The sequence below is a fragment of the Chlamydomonas reinhardtii genome, chromosome 2 (genome assembly GCF_000002595.2).
Source record: "Chlamydomonas reinhardtii strain CC-503 cw92 mt+ chromosome 2, whole genome shotgun sequence".
Classification (NCBI taxonomy): Eukaryota; Viridiplantae; Chlorophyta; class Chlorophyceae; order Chlamydomonadales; family Chlamydomonadaceae; genus Chlamydomonas; species Chlamydomonas reinhardtii.
In genome coordinates, this window is record NC_057005.1 from 4,209,490 (window position 1) to 4,225,595 (window position 16,106).

Consider the following 16,106-nt stretch of genomic DNA (forward strand, 5'->3'; position numbering starts at 1 on the left):
GCATGATGCCTTTAGGAAAGGGTGTTCACGCATGCAGGATGGTGGCCGTGATGACGGCAGTGTGACATGTTGGGTAGGTGTTGGGCAGGGTACGGCCGAGAGTCCGCATACCAGCTTTTACTCTTTTAGCCTCCCATTGCACACTCCTTCTGTGTCAACTGACAAACAAGCCTCGGAGGGCCTCGGTGCGCGCCATTAGCCCCGGACAACAACGCCAGGCCCCTTCGCTGCGCAAATGCGCAGCTCCGCATCTTTGCAGTTCGCCCTCCAATGACCATGGATACGCAAGCCAACGCAACATCCTCAGCATGGTGTACGGCCCGCCTACACACACACCGGACACAACTTTTAAGCCGTGACTTGGATGGACCTTCGTGACAGGAAGCTACGGTACTTCATGTGAGTTGGTCAGGGCTGCGTTCGCTTGAATGTACTTATCAATAGCCACAACAGCCAAGCATCAATGGCAGCGGCCCCTGCGGATCGTGTGCAGGGCGCTCACCTGCATCCACTGCCCCCACCGTTCACTGCTCCCATTGCTCCCACCGTAAACCGTTTTCGCCCGTGCGCGCTGCAAGGCGCCACCCCACTGGGCTCGGGCACGTGACCCCTCACACTACACTCCATGCCGCCCCCGTGCCTACCCTTACTTTCCTGTCCCCTCCGCCCCTAAGCCTTTTGCGCTGCCTCCTCTTAATCCTTCTCCTTTGCCTCTGGACCTTTCCCCGTCTCCTCCGCGCTCTGTGGCTTGTCGGCCGCCGCGCCCAAGCTCTCCTCCAGCTGCGCGATCTTGGCATCCTCCTCTTCTTGCAGCTCCTCCCAGCCCTGCCGGTCCGGCAGCCGCGTCGCCTTCCATTGCTGCAGCGCCGTCACCTGATTGCGCAGGAGGCGTCGTGCAAGGGACACGGGTGAGGTCCGGGCGCAAGGAGAGCAGGCGAGGGTGAACGGCACTGCCCCCACGCCGCTAGCTGCGGATCGTCAGCCATGGCTCCGTTTGTGGTGGCTTTTGCTACCTTACAGGCCCGGGGAAGGGTTTCCAGTTTTCCACCCATGGCGTTGTGCCGCACAGCAAGCCCCACTCACCAGGCCGTCGATGGTCACCTGGTGCCGGGCAGGCCGCGGGGCAGGCAGGGAGCGGGCGGCGGGGAGTGTCACTGAGAAAACGACCAGGCTGCACATGCAGTGCACCCACAGAACAGGAAATGTGATACGCAGCCCTGTGAGTGCAGGTGCGCATTGCGCTGCGGCCCGCCCACCTGTGCCGTGTAGGAGGCCAGCAGGCTGCCGTTGACCGCGTACGCCAGGTTGGCTGTGCCGCACAGCGCCGCCGCCACGCCCAGGCTAGTCCAGTACACCACCCGCTCCTCCGCCGTGGGCAGCTCGAAGTAGACGGTGCGCAGCTGGTCCAACTGGGCAGCCGAGGAAGGGAGGCAGAAGGGCGGGCGGCGAAGGCGGGTGGCAGGAGGGCGGGAGGCAGGCGAGGCGGCACGGTGGTAAGGCGGGGACTGGGCGGCGGGCCGGGGGATGCCGCATGTGGAGGCAGTGACTGGTGTAGGTTCTTACCTGGCACCATGCCCCATGGCCCCATATTAAACGCACGATGCACCAGCAAAGCCGCATGCAACCACATGCCGGTCCGCCCTGTCCCTGGTGGCTAGAGCACAGCAAGGCAGCCCTCTAGCAGCTGTGCATTGTGGGCCTGCCTGCGCTCCCCCCCCCCCCGATTTAGTTTGGTTGCAATCCCCGCGTGCCACTCCGTTGTCAAGCATCGGCCACGCTCTCCTCCTCGCTCTAATGCATTGGGTTTGGTTTAGTTTGGGCTGGTATCTACAACCCCCCCCCGTACTGCACCCCCCCCCCCGTACTGCCCAGTGCACACACCGGCGTCAGGGCGCGACAGCACACCACCCCTGGCACCGCGCGCACCTTGGGCTCCGGCGTGACCTTGCCGGCCTTGTCCTTGCTCGCCGCGCCGCCGCCCAGCTCCAGGCTGATGCTCACGTCCTGCACCACCACGCCGCGAGTGCCCGGCAGCGCCTCCACTCGCCCAAGCCGGTTCAGGCACACGCGCGTGAAGCGCGCGGCACGGGAGGCCGACGCAGACGTCAGCGACACCTGCGGAGAGCGGGGCAGGGCGCGGGTGCCGGCACCTTTTGGCATGTTTCTTTGGATGTGTGCATGTGTGCATGTGCGATGGACGTTGACAGCAGTGTTTTGCGGGACAGAGCGCTGAATGCTTGCCGTGCGACAGTGGGAGCAGCCCGGGGCACACTCGCGGTTGAGGACCACCGTTACATAATGTCACCTGCTGGACTGGCACCGGCTGGGCTGCATGTCGTACGCACCTGAAGCACCAGCAGCGTGAGTGCCGCCATCCAGCGGGAGGTGTCGGGGCCCACCAGCTTGAACACCTGTGGAGAGGGGCAGGTCCGCGCAGAGCTGCATCAGCGCATTCAACCACCGGATACAGCATGCACAGAACTTATGTTCCGTCCAGCTCTCTGCACCCTGGCCCCTAGCCCCCTTGCCCTCCCTCCTCACCTTCCACAAAACAGTTTGCATGACCCCTCCTCACCTTCCACAAAACTGTTCGCATGGCCCCTCCTCACCATCCACAAAGCTGTTCGCATGACCCCTCCTCACCCACAAAACCGATTGCATGACCCCTCCTCACCTTCCACAAAACCGTTCGCATGACCCCTCCTCACCTTCCACAGTACCGTTCGCATGACCCCCCCCTAGCCCCCTTGCCCTCCCTCCTCACCTTGGCCCAGTAGAGCGGGTTGCTGGGGTCGGTGGCGCCCGCCAGCAGCCCCGTCCACCAGCCCGCCAGCACCTGGCCGCCGTAGCCGCGCACCAGCAGCTCCTGCGCGCTGGCGGCGGCGCACGAGGCCATGTACAGGAACCCCACCGTGCCCCACTCGAAGGGAGGGTACCTGCAAGGGGGGAATGGGACAGGAGCGAACAGAAGAGGGGTGGGTGAGTGCCTGGGTGTGGTGCCTGGGGGCATTTGGTTGCCCAGGGGCACTGTCCAGGCCGCTCCGCAGCTTCAGGCGAACGAAGCAGCTCGCGCCTCTCGCAGGCAGCTACCATGCGGTCCTCACCAGGGCTTTAGCACATTGACTTGGTAGAACCAAAGCCCCTGCGTCAGCGCCTGCGGCGTCATGGGCGGCTGCGGGGCAAGGGCAAGGGGCGCACAGCGGGGCCAGTGGGGCACCACTCGAAGAAGTGTCGGCAGGCAAGCGGGGCATGCGGCGAGGAGGCTGTTGGCCTCCGCGGGGCCCCTGGCACTTTCTACCCTGAGACCAAAGCGTCAGCCTGCACAAAAGTGCGCTCCCGCATCGCACTGTGCGTCAGCAACCCCTGCGCGCACAGCTGCGTGGGTCGGACGTGTCCGCGCTCGGCGCCTGGAAGGCGGTACCATGGGCCGGCCTCTCCGCGCCTGCTGTCTGCTGCCCAGTTCCTACCCGCATAGCCTTCAGGTTTCTGTCACCGCAGTTGCATACGCGCAATACAGTATGGCAGGAACGTGTTGGTTTCCCTGGCACGTTGTGTGCTGGGGAGTCTGCCCTACCCAGCCCCCTTCCTTCCCGTGCCGCGGTCTGCCCCTCACCAGCCGCTCGCCCTGCGCCACGGCGTCGAATGGCGCGCCGCCGCTGCCACCCAGGGTGATCACCGTGTCCTCGTCCTCGCTGTCCACCGCGCGGATGGCCTGCAGAACCGGAGGGTTGCGCAGGGGTGCATGGGCGGAAACCACACACACACACACACACACACACAACGGCGCCTGCAAGTGCGACACACGCACCGTACATACACAAGCACGAAAGCACACAAGGGATAAAGCTACCCCCTCGTCACCTTGAGGTCCTTGGCGCTCATGGGCGGGCTGGGTCGCGGGTCGGGCAGGAACAGGAGCGCCATGCCCAGCGCCACCGGCAGCGCGAAGGAGGCGCCCAGCACCAGCGGCGCCCCGTCGTCCCACGTCAGCGCCTTGGTGGCGTCCACGTTGGACACGCCTGTGATGACGCGGGGCGAGTCAATCGACAGGTCACGCGCGCGGCCGTGACGCGCGGCCGAGACGCGCCCGGGCTGTGTGCGGTGGTGGGCCGAGGCGCTGGGGCCGTGGGTACGGCGCTGCAGCTGCCCGGCACTCCGAACCGGTGCGCACCGGCTCTGCCAATGTAGCATCGTGCTTCCACAAACCCAAGCTGAAAGTGTGGGGCCACGGTGGTCGCGCCTGATGCCCACATGGCCACGACGGTGCCTACCTGCCAGCAGCATGGTGACGCCGTACATCACCAGCGCACCCGCCACCTGCGGCCGCCGGCCGGCCCAACGGCAAGCGCAAATCAGTGTTGGTAGTTCATTGCCCCACGCTGCCCATCAGCGGTGGGTGCGCGACAGCGCACAGGGCTCGACCGCAGAGGCTGCGACTGCTGCGCGCCTCATGCGACAGCTGCTGCGACCTGCTGCGCCAGTGTGCCTCCCCCACACCCTGCATCCGTGAGCCGCCAGTCCATTTCAAGGCCTACCTTTTCAATGAACGACGTCGCGATCGCAAGCTCCACGCCCCCAAAGCGCCCCTCCATCTGCAGCGTGTCTGGCGCATCAGTTTCCCGGAACAGACTCTCCTTCAGGGCCTCCTTGTCGCCGCTTCCCGACGTGCTAGGAGCGGGGCCGTTGGACCCGCTATCGACTGGGCCCGCTGACCCAGATGGGGCCTTCCCATCCAGGGCGGCAGGGCCTGAGGACTCCGGCCCTTGCGCGGGGCAGAGTAGGGCCGGCCGATTCCCCGGCTGCGAGGGAGGTGTGCCGCGAGTGAGTGTGCTTGCACGCCAGGCCACCGCGGGGACACCAGCGATGCACTACTGCTCCGACCCAAGTCCGGCAAACGCGCTCCAGCGCGACGCACAGAGCGCTTCGTTGCATCAACGATTGAGAGTGTTGCACACCCAAGGAGCTCACCCGCCAGCTCCTGCCAATGCTCGGTCGTTGCGCTTGACATCTGCTTCTGCATCTAGGTCGTGAGCTACCTAGCCGTGTCGCTTGTTGTAGCGCACCCCGGGTGCATCCGAGCTGTGCGCTCATTGGTGCTCCTAAATTATAGTATTTATTACTACAATAGAAACAAAGTCAACGACACAGCTCAGACATTAGCCTTGCTGTGACAGAAGAGACCGTCGCTCATTCAACCCGGAACCGTGGCGACGGGCGAGGGTGTTGCTGACCATGATGTTGTCTTTCAAAGCGATGAAGGGGAATCAGATATGCAACTGCATCTTAACCAAGTTGCGCGGGGGCTGTGAGGGCGCTGTGGCGCTGCCGGGTTGCCGGCGCCGGAAGCCAGCCCACGTCCACCCTGGCGGATGCTGGCCGGGTGCAGCGGTGCAGCGGTGCGGCACGTCCTGAACAAAGGTCAGGGTTTGCTTTTTAAGAGGGAAGACAGGGGGGCATTTCTGGCGCGGCGGGGCGCGGCGGGGGACATGGGATTGCCGCGTGCCCTCGCGTGCCTGCCTGGCACAGAACTCCCCGTCCGAACGACCTGTTTTCTTTTCTTCGAGTTGCTCGCTGTTTGTTCAATTAAGCACGCGTGCATACGCCCCTGTTTAACTTTTGCCTTTGATACCCTGTCCTTGCTGCGCCGGCTTTCTAGGAGCAGGCCCGCGTCGGGGTCCGCACGCGCCCGCCGAAGCGGAGAGGGCACCGAAGAACTAGAACTAAGTTTCACAAGGAGGGCGAGAAGCAAATAAGTGAACACCAATAACTTTGTGCTCCGAGGACCCACGGGCCAGCCCCTCGCATCCTTCGCGCGGGCCCGTAGAGAGTACTCTGAGTTCGGCCCGGCGATAGCATTACACCGTTAACACGCAACACAACCGCCCTGGTCACGCCTGGGAAGCCAACTCCGGGCCAGCAGCAAACGTTGTACCGTCGCATCAACCGCTCAGTCTCGCAGGCGTTGCCGCGTTCTCCAGGCGGCTTCGCGCACACGGCGCGCCATCTCGTTAGCACAGCTCTCGCTCGTCAACTCTCAACCATCCAGCAAGCAAGCTAGCAGCGCACGGCCATGTCCGCTACCTCGTCCGGCTCCGGCTCCGGCGCCGGCGACTCCGGCCTCTCGCCTGCGCTGGAGCAGTCGCTGACCCAGATCGAGTCCAGCTCCGCCATCCTGCCGCTGTGGATACCCATGGTGGTGTTCGGCCACGTCTTCGCCATCGCCTTCCTGGTACACGGCCTACTGCTCTACCAGCCGCGGCTGCGCAGGTGGGGGGCGCGGGGGGCGGGGGGAACGGCGCGGATGGGGAGCTGCGCGGCGCGGTTGGGAGTGGGGGCGGGGGCGGGGGCGGGGACGGGTGTGGGTGCAGGGTGGGCGGGGGCGGGGGTTGCGCAGCTTGGAGCCGGCAGCGGCCGCCGCGCTCGGGTACGTAGCGGACTCCGGACGGACACGAACCACGCGATGTGGCGACGCCCACTACCGACCCCACCTGCCTACCACGCAATCTCCCCTGCCTCCAGGCTGCTCAACCCGCGGGCGCTGTGGCAGAGCTGCCGCGGCTGCTGGCGGCCACGCGCGCAAGCCAAGTCCAAAGCTTCCGACGCCGCCGCCGCCACTGCGCCCTCCCAACTGGAGCTGACGACTGCCGCCGCCGCCCCTGCCGCCGCCGCGGCCCCTGCCGGACCTGTGGAGCACAGTGGCAGCAGCAGCGGGCGCCACCGCCGCCGCCATGGGTCTGGGCAGGGCGCCGAAGCGGAGGCCGCGGTGGCAGCAGGCGAAGGGCAGCAGCAGGGTCCTGACGGGGCTGCCGCTGCGATGCCGCCGTTGTCGTCGCCGTCGCCGCAGGTGCGAGGGCTCTCACCTCCCGGCGTTGCCGGTATTCTGACGGGCGGACGGCTGCGGATGAGTGGGCCCGGCAGGGATGGAGATGGCAATGAGGTTCAGGCGCCGCCTGCGGTCGGCGATGCCGCGCAGCCGCGGCGCGCTGGCGGCGGTAGCGCTGGCGGCAGCAGCAGCACCACGTACAGTAGTGGCAGCAGCGAAAGGGATGCGGACAGCAGCAGTGACGCCGGCGGCGGCGGCGACAGCGAGGAGGGGGAGGAGGAGCTGGCGGCGCCGTCGGAGGCGCTGGTGGCGGCGCTGGGGTATGAGGGCGAGGAGGAGGGCGCCGAAGGCGGCGACGGCGTGGGGCCGGTGGGTGCGCGTGTGTGCAGCGTACTAGCTAGGCGTGAATGTCTTTTCTGACGCACAGTTGTCATATCTGTTGTGCGGTTGTCGTTCATGTCGGACAGTTACGACTTTGGCGTTGGCGGCCGATGCTGCTGTGCAGCCCTCCTCCCCCGGGAGCGACCTCGTCTACTGAGCTAGTCGATGCGCTCTCACACGCGCTTGCGCCTCCGCCGCCTCCGCCGCCATTGCCCTCCGCCACCGCAGGTGTGTCTGGAGTGGCGGCACGTGACGCTGGCGGTGGCGGCGCCGCGCGGGGTGGTGGCAGTGCTGCGGGATGTGGGCGGCCGCGCGCCGCCCGCCACCCTCACCGCACTGCTGGGGCCCTCGGGGGCAGGTGGGCGGCTGGGAAGGGGGGGGGCGCTGGAGGTGGGAGGACGGACTGCATTGCCTACCAGTAGGGTGTTGGAGAGGGACGGGAAGACTGGTGGCATTGGCAGGGAGGAGTCTCCTGCACGTTTTGGTATGCCTATGATAGGGACCTTTGCTGCCTTACCCAAGCGGCCACATGCCGACCTTCTGGAACTTGTCGTCTAGGTCGTACACTCACGCGTCCGTGTGTCTCGTACATGGGTTGCCCCAGGCAAGTCCACGCTGCTGGACCTGCTGGCACTCAGGGGCGGCGACGCCCGGCCCCTGCCCGCCGCCGCCGCCGCCACCACCACCGCCTACCCGCCCAGCAGTGATGACCCGGAGCAGCCGGCGCCCCAGCTGCCGCTGCCGCTGCCGCTGAATGTGAATGTCACGGCGGCGGCGGCGGCGGCGCAGCAGGGCCCGACGTACCCGGACGCCTACCACCCGCCCAGCGAGCCGGGCTGCATTGGCGAGGTGCGGCGCGGCACTCTTCTGTAACTGTGTGTGTGTTAAAGAGCACAAGGAAAACGTTGCGCAAAGACGGTGTATGCGATGCAGCAAAGCGACGGTTTACTGTGTGTGTGTGTGTGTTGTGTGTGTGTGTGTGTGTGTGTGTGTGTGTGTGTGCGTGTGCGTGTGTGTGTGTGTGTGCTGGCTATGTGTGTGTTGACAGCCGCGCACGTGTAACCCGTTGCAAACCTCAACCATAGAGCCAACCCAGGTCAAGCTATATGCACCCTGGCCCCACCTGACCCACCGGAACCCACCCCACCCCGCCAGGTGCTGGTCAATGGGCGGCGCCGCGAGGGCCGCGCCTTCCGGTCCATGTCATCCTACGTGCCCCAGGTGTGTGCGTGTGGGTGTGGGCGTCGGCGGGGGTGTGTAACGTATGCATGTGTTAGTAAGCACAATGGAGGAAGCACATGCTTATGTGTGTGTATGCTCGCGCTTGCGTGTGTTTGTGGGTCTGGTTGCTGACGCGCTTGCACAAGACCTGTATGTCTTGGCTGCGCGGGCCTTCAGCCCCCCGTCGCCGTCACAGCTAGCCATCCGGTCCAGTCCAGTCCAGTCCAGGGCGTATGAGCACAAGTCCGCCACGCGCCTCTGCCTTGCCCAGTGGCCGACCCAGCAGTACTCGCCAGTCACTACCCTTCACCAGGGCATACACAGACACACATACACACACGCTATCCCATGCCTTCCCACCCGGACACACACGCGCGCATACACACACATACACGTACACACACACACACACGCACGCGCCCACGCAGGAGGACGCCTTCCTGCCGCAGCTGACAGTGCGCGAGGCGCTCACCTTCACCGGCCGCCTGGTGCTGAGGCAGCCGCAGGTGAGTAGTGTTGTGGTGTGGTGTGGTGTGGTGTGGTGTGGATGTTATGGGGTCCTAGATGTGAAATATAAGGTTAGGTATGATATGGTGGAGGACAGCACCGTTACACGGTGTGCTTGGGGCTTGGGGCGAGGTCTGTGCGCGGTTGGGCTAGGCTGTCACGCTCCCATCAAAAGGAACATGTTACATTCCCCTTTATCGTCACACGTGCATGCCCGCCCTCCAACACCTCCGCCTCCCCCGCACACGCGCGCCTCCCCCGCACACGCGCGCGCCCCCGCAGTGCAAACCCGCCGCGGTGGCGGCCCGCGCGGCGGCGGTGGCGGCGGCGCTGGGTCTGGGCGGGTGCCTGGACACAATGATTGGCGGCGTGCTGCCCGGCGGGCTGTTGCTGCGGGGCCTCAGCGGGGGAGAGCGCAAGCGACTCAGCATTGGGCAGGGTGCGTGCGTGGGGCCTGAGGCCTGAGGCCTGTGGCAGCGCGTGGGCGGCCGGCCGTGCTGTGCTGGCGGTTTTGCGACTTGCGCTTCTGTTAGGGAAGAGAAGGAATTTATGCGTGCGGGGATGTTTGCTTGTCGGTTACTTGAGCAGAATTTGTGCGCTGGCGTGCAGGTTTGATGTCGCACCCGCGAGTGTTGCTGCTGGATGAGCCGACCAGCGGCCTGGACAGCTTTGCGGCGGCGGTGGTGGTGGGGCACGTGGCGGCGCTGGCGGCGGGCGGGCACGGCAGCGGCGGTGGCGGTGGCGGGGTGGGAGGCGGCAGCAGTCGCCACGGCGTCACCGTGATTGCGTCGCTGCACCAGCCGCGGGCCGCCATTTGGGAGCAAGTGGGGCAGGTGGGTGTGTTAAGAGCGTGTGCACACACCTTGCTTGGGAGGGCTTACAAGGATCGGCAGTTCTGAGTCAGTCTGTCTGACAACCCGAACGGGTGCCACGCAAGGAGCCGGAAGCGATGGCAGGCATTGGCGGCATGCGGGAGACAGAATGGATGTACGCCTAAGCGCGTGCCTGCATTGACGCCAATCGGTAACACCACCGCCACCGCGCCGCCGCCTGTCCTCACTGCACCGCAACCCCCCTCTCTCGTTCCCCTCAGGTGGTGGTGCTGGGGCGCGGGCGGCTGCTGTACTGCGGCCCCCCAGACCAGCTACTGCCGTGGTTCACGGGGCGGCTGGGCTACAGCTACTGCCCTGAGGCGCACGGCCTGGTTCCAGATTGGATCATGGATTTGGTGGCGCTGCCCGGCAACGACTCCGGCGGTGGCGGCGGCGGCAGCAATGGCGACGGTGTCAAGGACAAGGGCGCAGAGGGGAGCGGTGGCGTCAACACGGGCGGCAGCAGCACGCCGGGTGCCGCGGGTGCTACAGCCACGCCCGCCGCCAACCCCGCCTCGCCTGGCAGTGCTACAGCCGCTGGTGCTGCTAGCGCTCAAGACTGGGCCGCGCCGTCACGGCAGCAGCAGCTGGAGGAGGCGGCGGCGGCGGCAGCAGCTGACGGCTACAGCCGAGGGCCCAGCGGCGCGCTGCTGCGGCGCCGCCACGGCACCGCCGGCAGTAGCGCCACCACCCCGTTGACCGGTCGTAGCATGGCAATTGGCGGCGGCGGCGGTTTCAGCGAGGGAGGCGCCACTGGCATCGCGGGCAGTAGCCGGAGCAGTAGCACCGGTGGCGGCGGCGGCGGCAGTAGCGCCGGCGGCGCTCCCGGGTCGCCACGTGTCATCTCCAGTCTGCGGGAGCTGGATGAAGCTGCCGACATCTTTGCCGCCGCCGCGCTGGCGGCGCCACCGGCGCCTGGTGTCAGCTCCGACGTGCCAGACTACGCCAACGCTCTTGCGGCGGCTGCGGCGACGCATGCGGGCCCAACTTCTGCGACTGATGCATCGGCTGCTGCTACTACTGGCGAAGTGGCGGAGCAAGACGGCAAGCCGCACGCGCCCGCCTCGGCGACAGCTGCCGCCGCCACCGCCGCCGGCTCGCCTGCCGACACACACATCCTGGTCGTGCACAGCGTTGGCGGCGACCCACATTCCAGCCGCCGCCACGGCGGCGGCGGCGGCGGCGGCGGCGGCGGCGGCGGCGGCGGCGGCGGCGGCGGCGGCGGCGCCGTGGATGCCTTGCTGTCTGCGGCGGAGGGCTGGGGCCGGCAGTACCGCATGCTGGTGTGGCGGGAGTGGCTGATGGCCACACGCAACCCAGCTGACGTGGCCGGACGCATGCTGGTGTTTGTGTGGGTGGGGCTGTTCTCAAACTTCCTCACCTACTCCCTGCCGGTGAGGCTGTGTGGTGTGGTCGCTGACGTGCCGTGTATGCCGTACTGATGGTTGCTGATGACCGCCCGCGTGCATGGACACACGTGGGTGTGTGGTCTTGGCACGGGCAAGGCACGGGCGGCACCAGTGCCTTCATAAACTATGTGTGCTTGTATCACACACACATACACACATTCTCTTTCCCTGTGCTCTTTAGCACACTGTACTCACAGATACACACGTCGTTTTGCTGCATCGCATACACTGTCTTTGCGCTATGTTTCCCTGTGCTCTTTAACACATTGCGCACTCGCATTGTGCTTTCCTAACACACACACACACACACACACACACGCACACACACAAAAACACGCACACACACAAACACGCAGGCTGACGCCAGCAGCATCATACTCCGAGCCAACCTGCTCTTCGCGCTGGTGTGAGTGGCGGGGTGATGGAGTGGCGGGGGGCGCGGCAGGAGGCACGGTGTCGGTGTGCTTGCTCCTGTTCAGAGTGCGGCGCCGATAGGCACGCGCCGCCCCGGCGGCGCTTTATCCATTTTCTGACTACATACCCTGAGACACGACTTCACATGACCAAATCGTGTGCTTGCCCACCGGCGGCGCGCAGGTTCTTCTTCATCGTGATGCCCTTCATCTTCATGAGCCTGTTCACAGCCGGTGAGCTCGCAAGACCAAAAGTGCCTGTGGTCGTGCACTTCTGGTTGACGGCTGAGGCTCCATACTGCTGCTGCGCCTTACCGCCAAGCCGCCTCAAGCCTGCCTAGCGTCCTGCTGCGCACATTCATGCTGTGCAAAGTTGCCCCATCCCTCCTCCGTATCCTCAATCACCGCCCCCCCCCCCTGTTTGCACGCGGCATTATAATTCATGAATGCGGCAATCACCGGCACACACACACACACATACACCTGTTTCGACGGACGTCTGCATTTCAAACTTGCGATCAAAATACTTTATTTTCCATGAACCGTCCCCCCTCCCACTCCCTACAACTGATCACAGACAAGCGCTTCTTCATGTCTGAGGCCTCGGCGCGCGGCGGCGGCGGGGGCTTGTACAGTGTGTCAGCCTACTATGCCGCCAAGGTGCGTGTGCGTGGGTGTGTGTGCGTGTGCGTGTGCGTGTGCATGTATATGTGTGTATGTGTACGTGCGCGTGTGCGTGTGGGGGGAGGGGGCGGCACTGCGGCCCGGCAGCCGCAGCGGTGTCCTCATACATGCTCATCCCCACCTCGCTCGCATCGACAGAGGCTCACACCCACCAGCTTCCCCTTGAGCTTGGGAATTCCGAACTCACCTACCCCGCACCCACTCCGCACACGCCCCGCACCCACCCCGCACCCACCCCGTACACACCCCATCCACCCCGTACACACCCCATCCACCCCGTACACACCCCATCCATCCACCCCATCCATCCACCCGCGGCCGCAGGTGACCGCCACGTCGCCGCTCAACATCGCCATCGCGCTCACCTTCGACTGGATCGGCTACGGCATGCTGGGCTTCCGGCACCGGGTGTTGGCGGCGGCGCAGAACTCGGCGTGTGCGGTGCTGCTGGCGCTCATCGCCATGCAGTGGGTGCAGGTAGGGGGGCGGGGGCGGCGGCGTGGGAGGGCGTGGTGGGAGGGTTGTGGGGGGAGGGTTGTGGTGAGGTGGGGGTGTAAATACCAGCCCAAAGTGTACTGAACCAGGCCAAACTAGCGGAGCACAGGCATGGGGCGGGGGCGGGGGCGGGGGCGGGGGCGAAGAGGTCAGGTGGGTGGGGTACATGAAAGTTCGGTCGGTCAGGAGGTTGCAGGGGCGCTGGCTGGGGCTGGGTAGGTCGGGGCGGCAGTGTCGGGGCTCGTCGTGTCTGAACGGAGAAAGACGTCCGCGCAGGTCTGCGGGTGACCTCCGCCCTCTTGCCCGCCCATCCCCTTTCCCGTCCCAACCTTCTCACTTTGTCTCCGCCCCCGCCTCCTCCCTTATCACCCCCTTCCCTCCCCCCAAAGGCCTCTGTGGCCTTCTCGCCCAATCAAGATCTGGCGTTCTGCGCCTCCGTCGCCTTCGCGGTGTGGAACCTCCTTCTGAGCACGCAGTTCCTGGGGCCGGGTGAGTCCTTTCAAATAAAGTGGTGGTTTACAAGGACTTGTAGGTGTTGGGTGTTGAGTGTGAAGGTTAGCAGTCGTGTTTTCTGCTGCAGCTGGAGTCCTGCTCACGCCAAAGTGCCGAGCCGACACGCTTGGACACACGCGAGACCGAAAGGCTCGTGTGCTCTCTCCGCTGTCCCGTGCCCTGTGCAAGCGTTGGGCCCCCGCCACGCACTCCACCGCTCCGCCTTCCCTGACCTTGCTTGCCGCGCCCCCCTTTTCGTTGGGCTCGGGCACATAAACCCCCGCTCCCTTCCCCCGCCCTCGCACGGCGTGTCAATCCGCCAGCGCCGCTGTCGTTCAAGTGGATCGGGCGGCTGCGCGCCATCTCGGCACTGGACCACGCCTGGCGGGGCCTCATGACCGCAGAGTTCCGCAACAGGGCCTTCAAGTGCGGCCCGGTCGGCAGCGCAGGAATGCAGGTGGGTGCGTGGGACGGCGGGCGGGTGGGTGGGATGCGGCGCGGCCGGCGCCGTGCCGTGCCGTGCTTTGCACAGGCGTGGCCCCCGCTCCCACATGCCCCGCTCTGCCCCCTCGGGTCTTGTTCATGGAAATGGTGAACACAGCCCCCGCGCCACGTGCACTCCGCCCACACGTGCTGACATGCACGCAAACATGCACACGGACACACGCACACACGCACACACATACGCATACACTGTCTTTGCGCTATGTTTTCCTTGTGCTCTTTAACACACACACACGCAAATACACAAACATGCGCACACACACACACACAGCGCGAGGTAACTTCAGGTAACATCCCTAAACCGTCGCTTTGCTGCATCGCATACACTGCCATTGCGCAATGTTTTCCTTGTGCTTTATAACACACACGCACACACACACACACACACACACGCACAGGGCACGGACGCGCTTGGGCTGTACCCGCAGTTCCTGCCTACCAATGACCGCTTTGGGCTGGTCAGGTGCGTGGGGCGGGGGGGGGGGTAGCGATGCCCGTTGGCCATAGGCTGTTGCTGGGGCGCCCGGCAGCAACAGTGCTCAGCCGTGCGGCCAACTTCCAACTTGTTCAACACCACGCACCCCCTGCCCGCCGGGTGCTTCAGGATTGAAACTATGCCCTCCCCCGCTTCCGTCCCCTGCCCACCACGCAACCCCACGCCTTCACCCCTTACACTGCCCCTCTACGCTCTCCTCCTCAGTCTTTTGCATTGTTTTCGTGGTTTCGGTTTAAGATGAGCCGGTATCTACAACCTCCCTCACCCCGCCCCGCCCCCCAAAACACAGGCTGGGCATGACCATGGTCAGTGAGCCGTGTGTGGTCGACACCGACGGCCTCCTCACCTACTTCCGGATAAACACCCCCGTCGGCGTCACCGTGGGATACCTTTTCGCGTACCTGGCGGTCGTCCACGTCATCACATACTTGGCGCTGAGGCGGGCGGTGGCGGCGGCAGCGGCTGGGTCGGGTGCGGGCGGCGGAGGAGGCGGAAAGGGGCGCGGGCTGGGGGGCGCGATGCGGCGCGGCGTGGCATGGGTGAAGGTTGGCTGGACGCGGCGGTAGGCGAGTAGGGCGGTGTGCGTGTATGTAGAGGGGGCAGGGTGGTGGGAGAGGGGTGAACGGGTTTTGGATGGCGTCGGGGGGTGGAAGGATGACGGATGCAGCTTGCAAGAGGCTTGGGCCGTTGCTGTGCGGTGGCGCCGCACACGTGGGGTGTGAGAGACACAGAAACACGACAGATGGCGGCAAGGCTGCAAGAGCTGTTGATGCAGGTGGATGCTGAGGGAGCATGGTTTGAATGCAGCGCATTAAAAGGGTCTGTACACTCGGGGAAAGCCCCCTGTCCGAATCTGGATTCCGCATGGATCCAGCAGTCGACCGGCGCGCACAGGGGTCATGTGAGCACTTGGACAGTATTGTTTTGGGGCTGCTGTCGCGTGTAAGAAGGGACGTCCTTCTCCTTGGTAAAATTGCATCATCACTGTGGGATACACAATGTAAACCATTGTGATGTCTGGTGCACCCCTTGGGGTTGCCACCTCACCAACTGCAGCATCGCCACTACCGTCCGTGTTCCCCTCTGCCTTCCAGTTGCGCCGTATCACTCAGTTGTACTGCCCACAAACATATTATAACCATAAATAACTTACGTCAAATTCTACTGCAATGCGCAAATGCGCCTGTGACACGCCACGCGACCCCCCGGGAAGAATGGAACACCAAAAATTTCGCGACTAGGCGGGTGTTGTTCTCGCTGGGGGACGAGCGGCCCAAGGAACGGGTAGGAAGGGTTCTGGCAGCACACGCAGGGTGTATGATGACACGCTGGGTGTTTTATACCTCCGGCTCGTGGGAGTAGATGAGCTACACCTCGGATAGGAGTAGAGTTGTTGCAGCGGAAGGTAGGGTAGGTATCGAGACGGAGCAGCAGCACGGAAGGTGACGGTGGCTCGAACGGGAGACCTTGGTAGTAGGTGGGTGTGAGCGGTCTGGGGTTTCACACGCACGGCGTGGCAGAGCTGGATGAGCTGTGTCACGTGCTGAGAGTGCAGAGCTTGGGCTTGGGTTTACCCGAAGCTATGCTAGCTGCGCTGAGCGTTTAGCTGTGGGAGACGGGGTCTGGTCTGGATCGTATGCGTTGAGGGGAACTCGGGGAACTTGAGGGAGTAGGGAGAAGGGGGGAGAGGGGCTTGCAGGCACGAGGTCGCTGCAGCTGGGCCGTTGTCGGCAGGCTGACTTGGCTGGGTTGCCGAGGGTCAGAGTCGGATAGCGTTCACGGCTGGCGGTTGAGTCCTAGCCGGAGGGA

At 64.9% G+C, this 16,106-nt stretch overlaps 2 protein-coding genes across 2 annotated transcripts; one reads left to right on the plus strand and one right to left on the minus strand.

Annotated features, from left to right (window-relative positions):
* Positions 1 to 11: 11 nt before the first annotated feature.
* CHLRE_02g098650v5 (uncharacterized protein) lies at positions 12 to 5,277 on the minus strand. The gene is made up of 12 exons (XM_001699777.2): positions 4,969 to 5,277; positions 4,536 to 4,799; positions 4,272 to 4,317; positions 3,862 to 4,019; positions 3,614 to 3,712; positions 3,105 to 3,172; positions 2,765 to 2,936; positions 2,346 to 2,411; positions 1,927 to 2,115; positions 1,257 to 1,409; positions 1,084 to 1,101; positions 12 to 873 (listed from the first exon to the last, which is right to left on the minus strand). The coding sequence occupies exons 1-12, from the start codon at positions 5,089 to 5,091 to the stop codon at positions 694 to 696; spliced, it is 1,536 nt and encodes a 511-aa protein (XP_001699829.1). The 5' UTR covers positions 5,092 to 5,277; the 3' UTR covers positions 12 to 693.
* Positions 5,278 to 5,547: 270 nt separating this feature from the next.
* CHLRE_02g098700v5 (uncharacterized protein) lies at positions 5,548 to 16,079 on the plus strand. Its single transcript, XM_043059675.1, has 17 exons — positions 5,548 to 6,267; positions 6,520 to 7,192; positions 7,433 to 7,562; positions 7,809 to 8,053; positions 8,360 to 8,425; positions 8,854 to 8,931; positions 9,215 to 9,371; positions 9,542 to 9,765; positions 10,026 to 11,198; positions 11,570 to 11,619; positions 11,811 to 11,860; positions 12,204 to 12,286; positions 12,635 to 12,787; positions 13,195 to 13,294; positions 13,621 to 13,754; positions 14,200 to 14,264; positions 14,587 to 16,079. Exons 1-17 carry the CDS (start codon positions 6,071 to 6,073, stop codon positions 14,861 to 14,863), a joined length of 3,855 nt encoding a protein of 1,284 aa, XP_042927309.1. The 5' UTR covers positions 5,548 to 6,070; the 3' UTR covers positions 14,864 to 16,079.
* Positions 16,080 to 16,106: the final 27 nt, after the last annotated feature.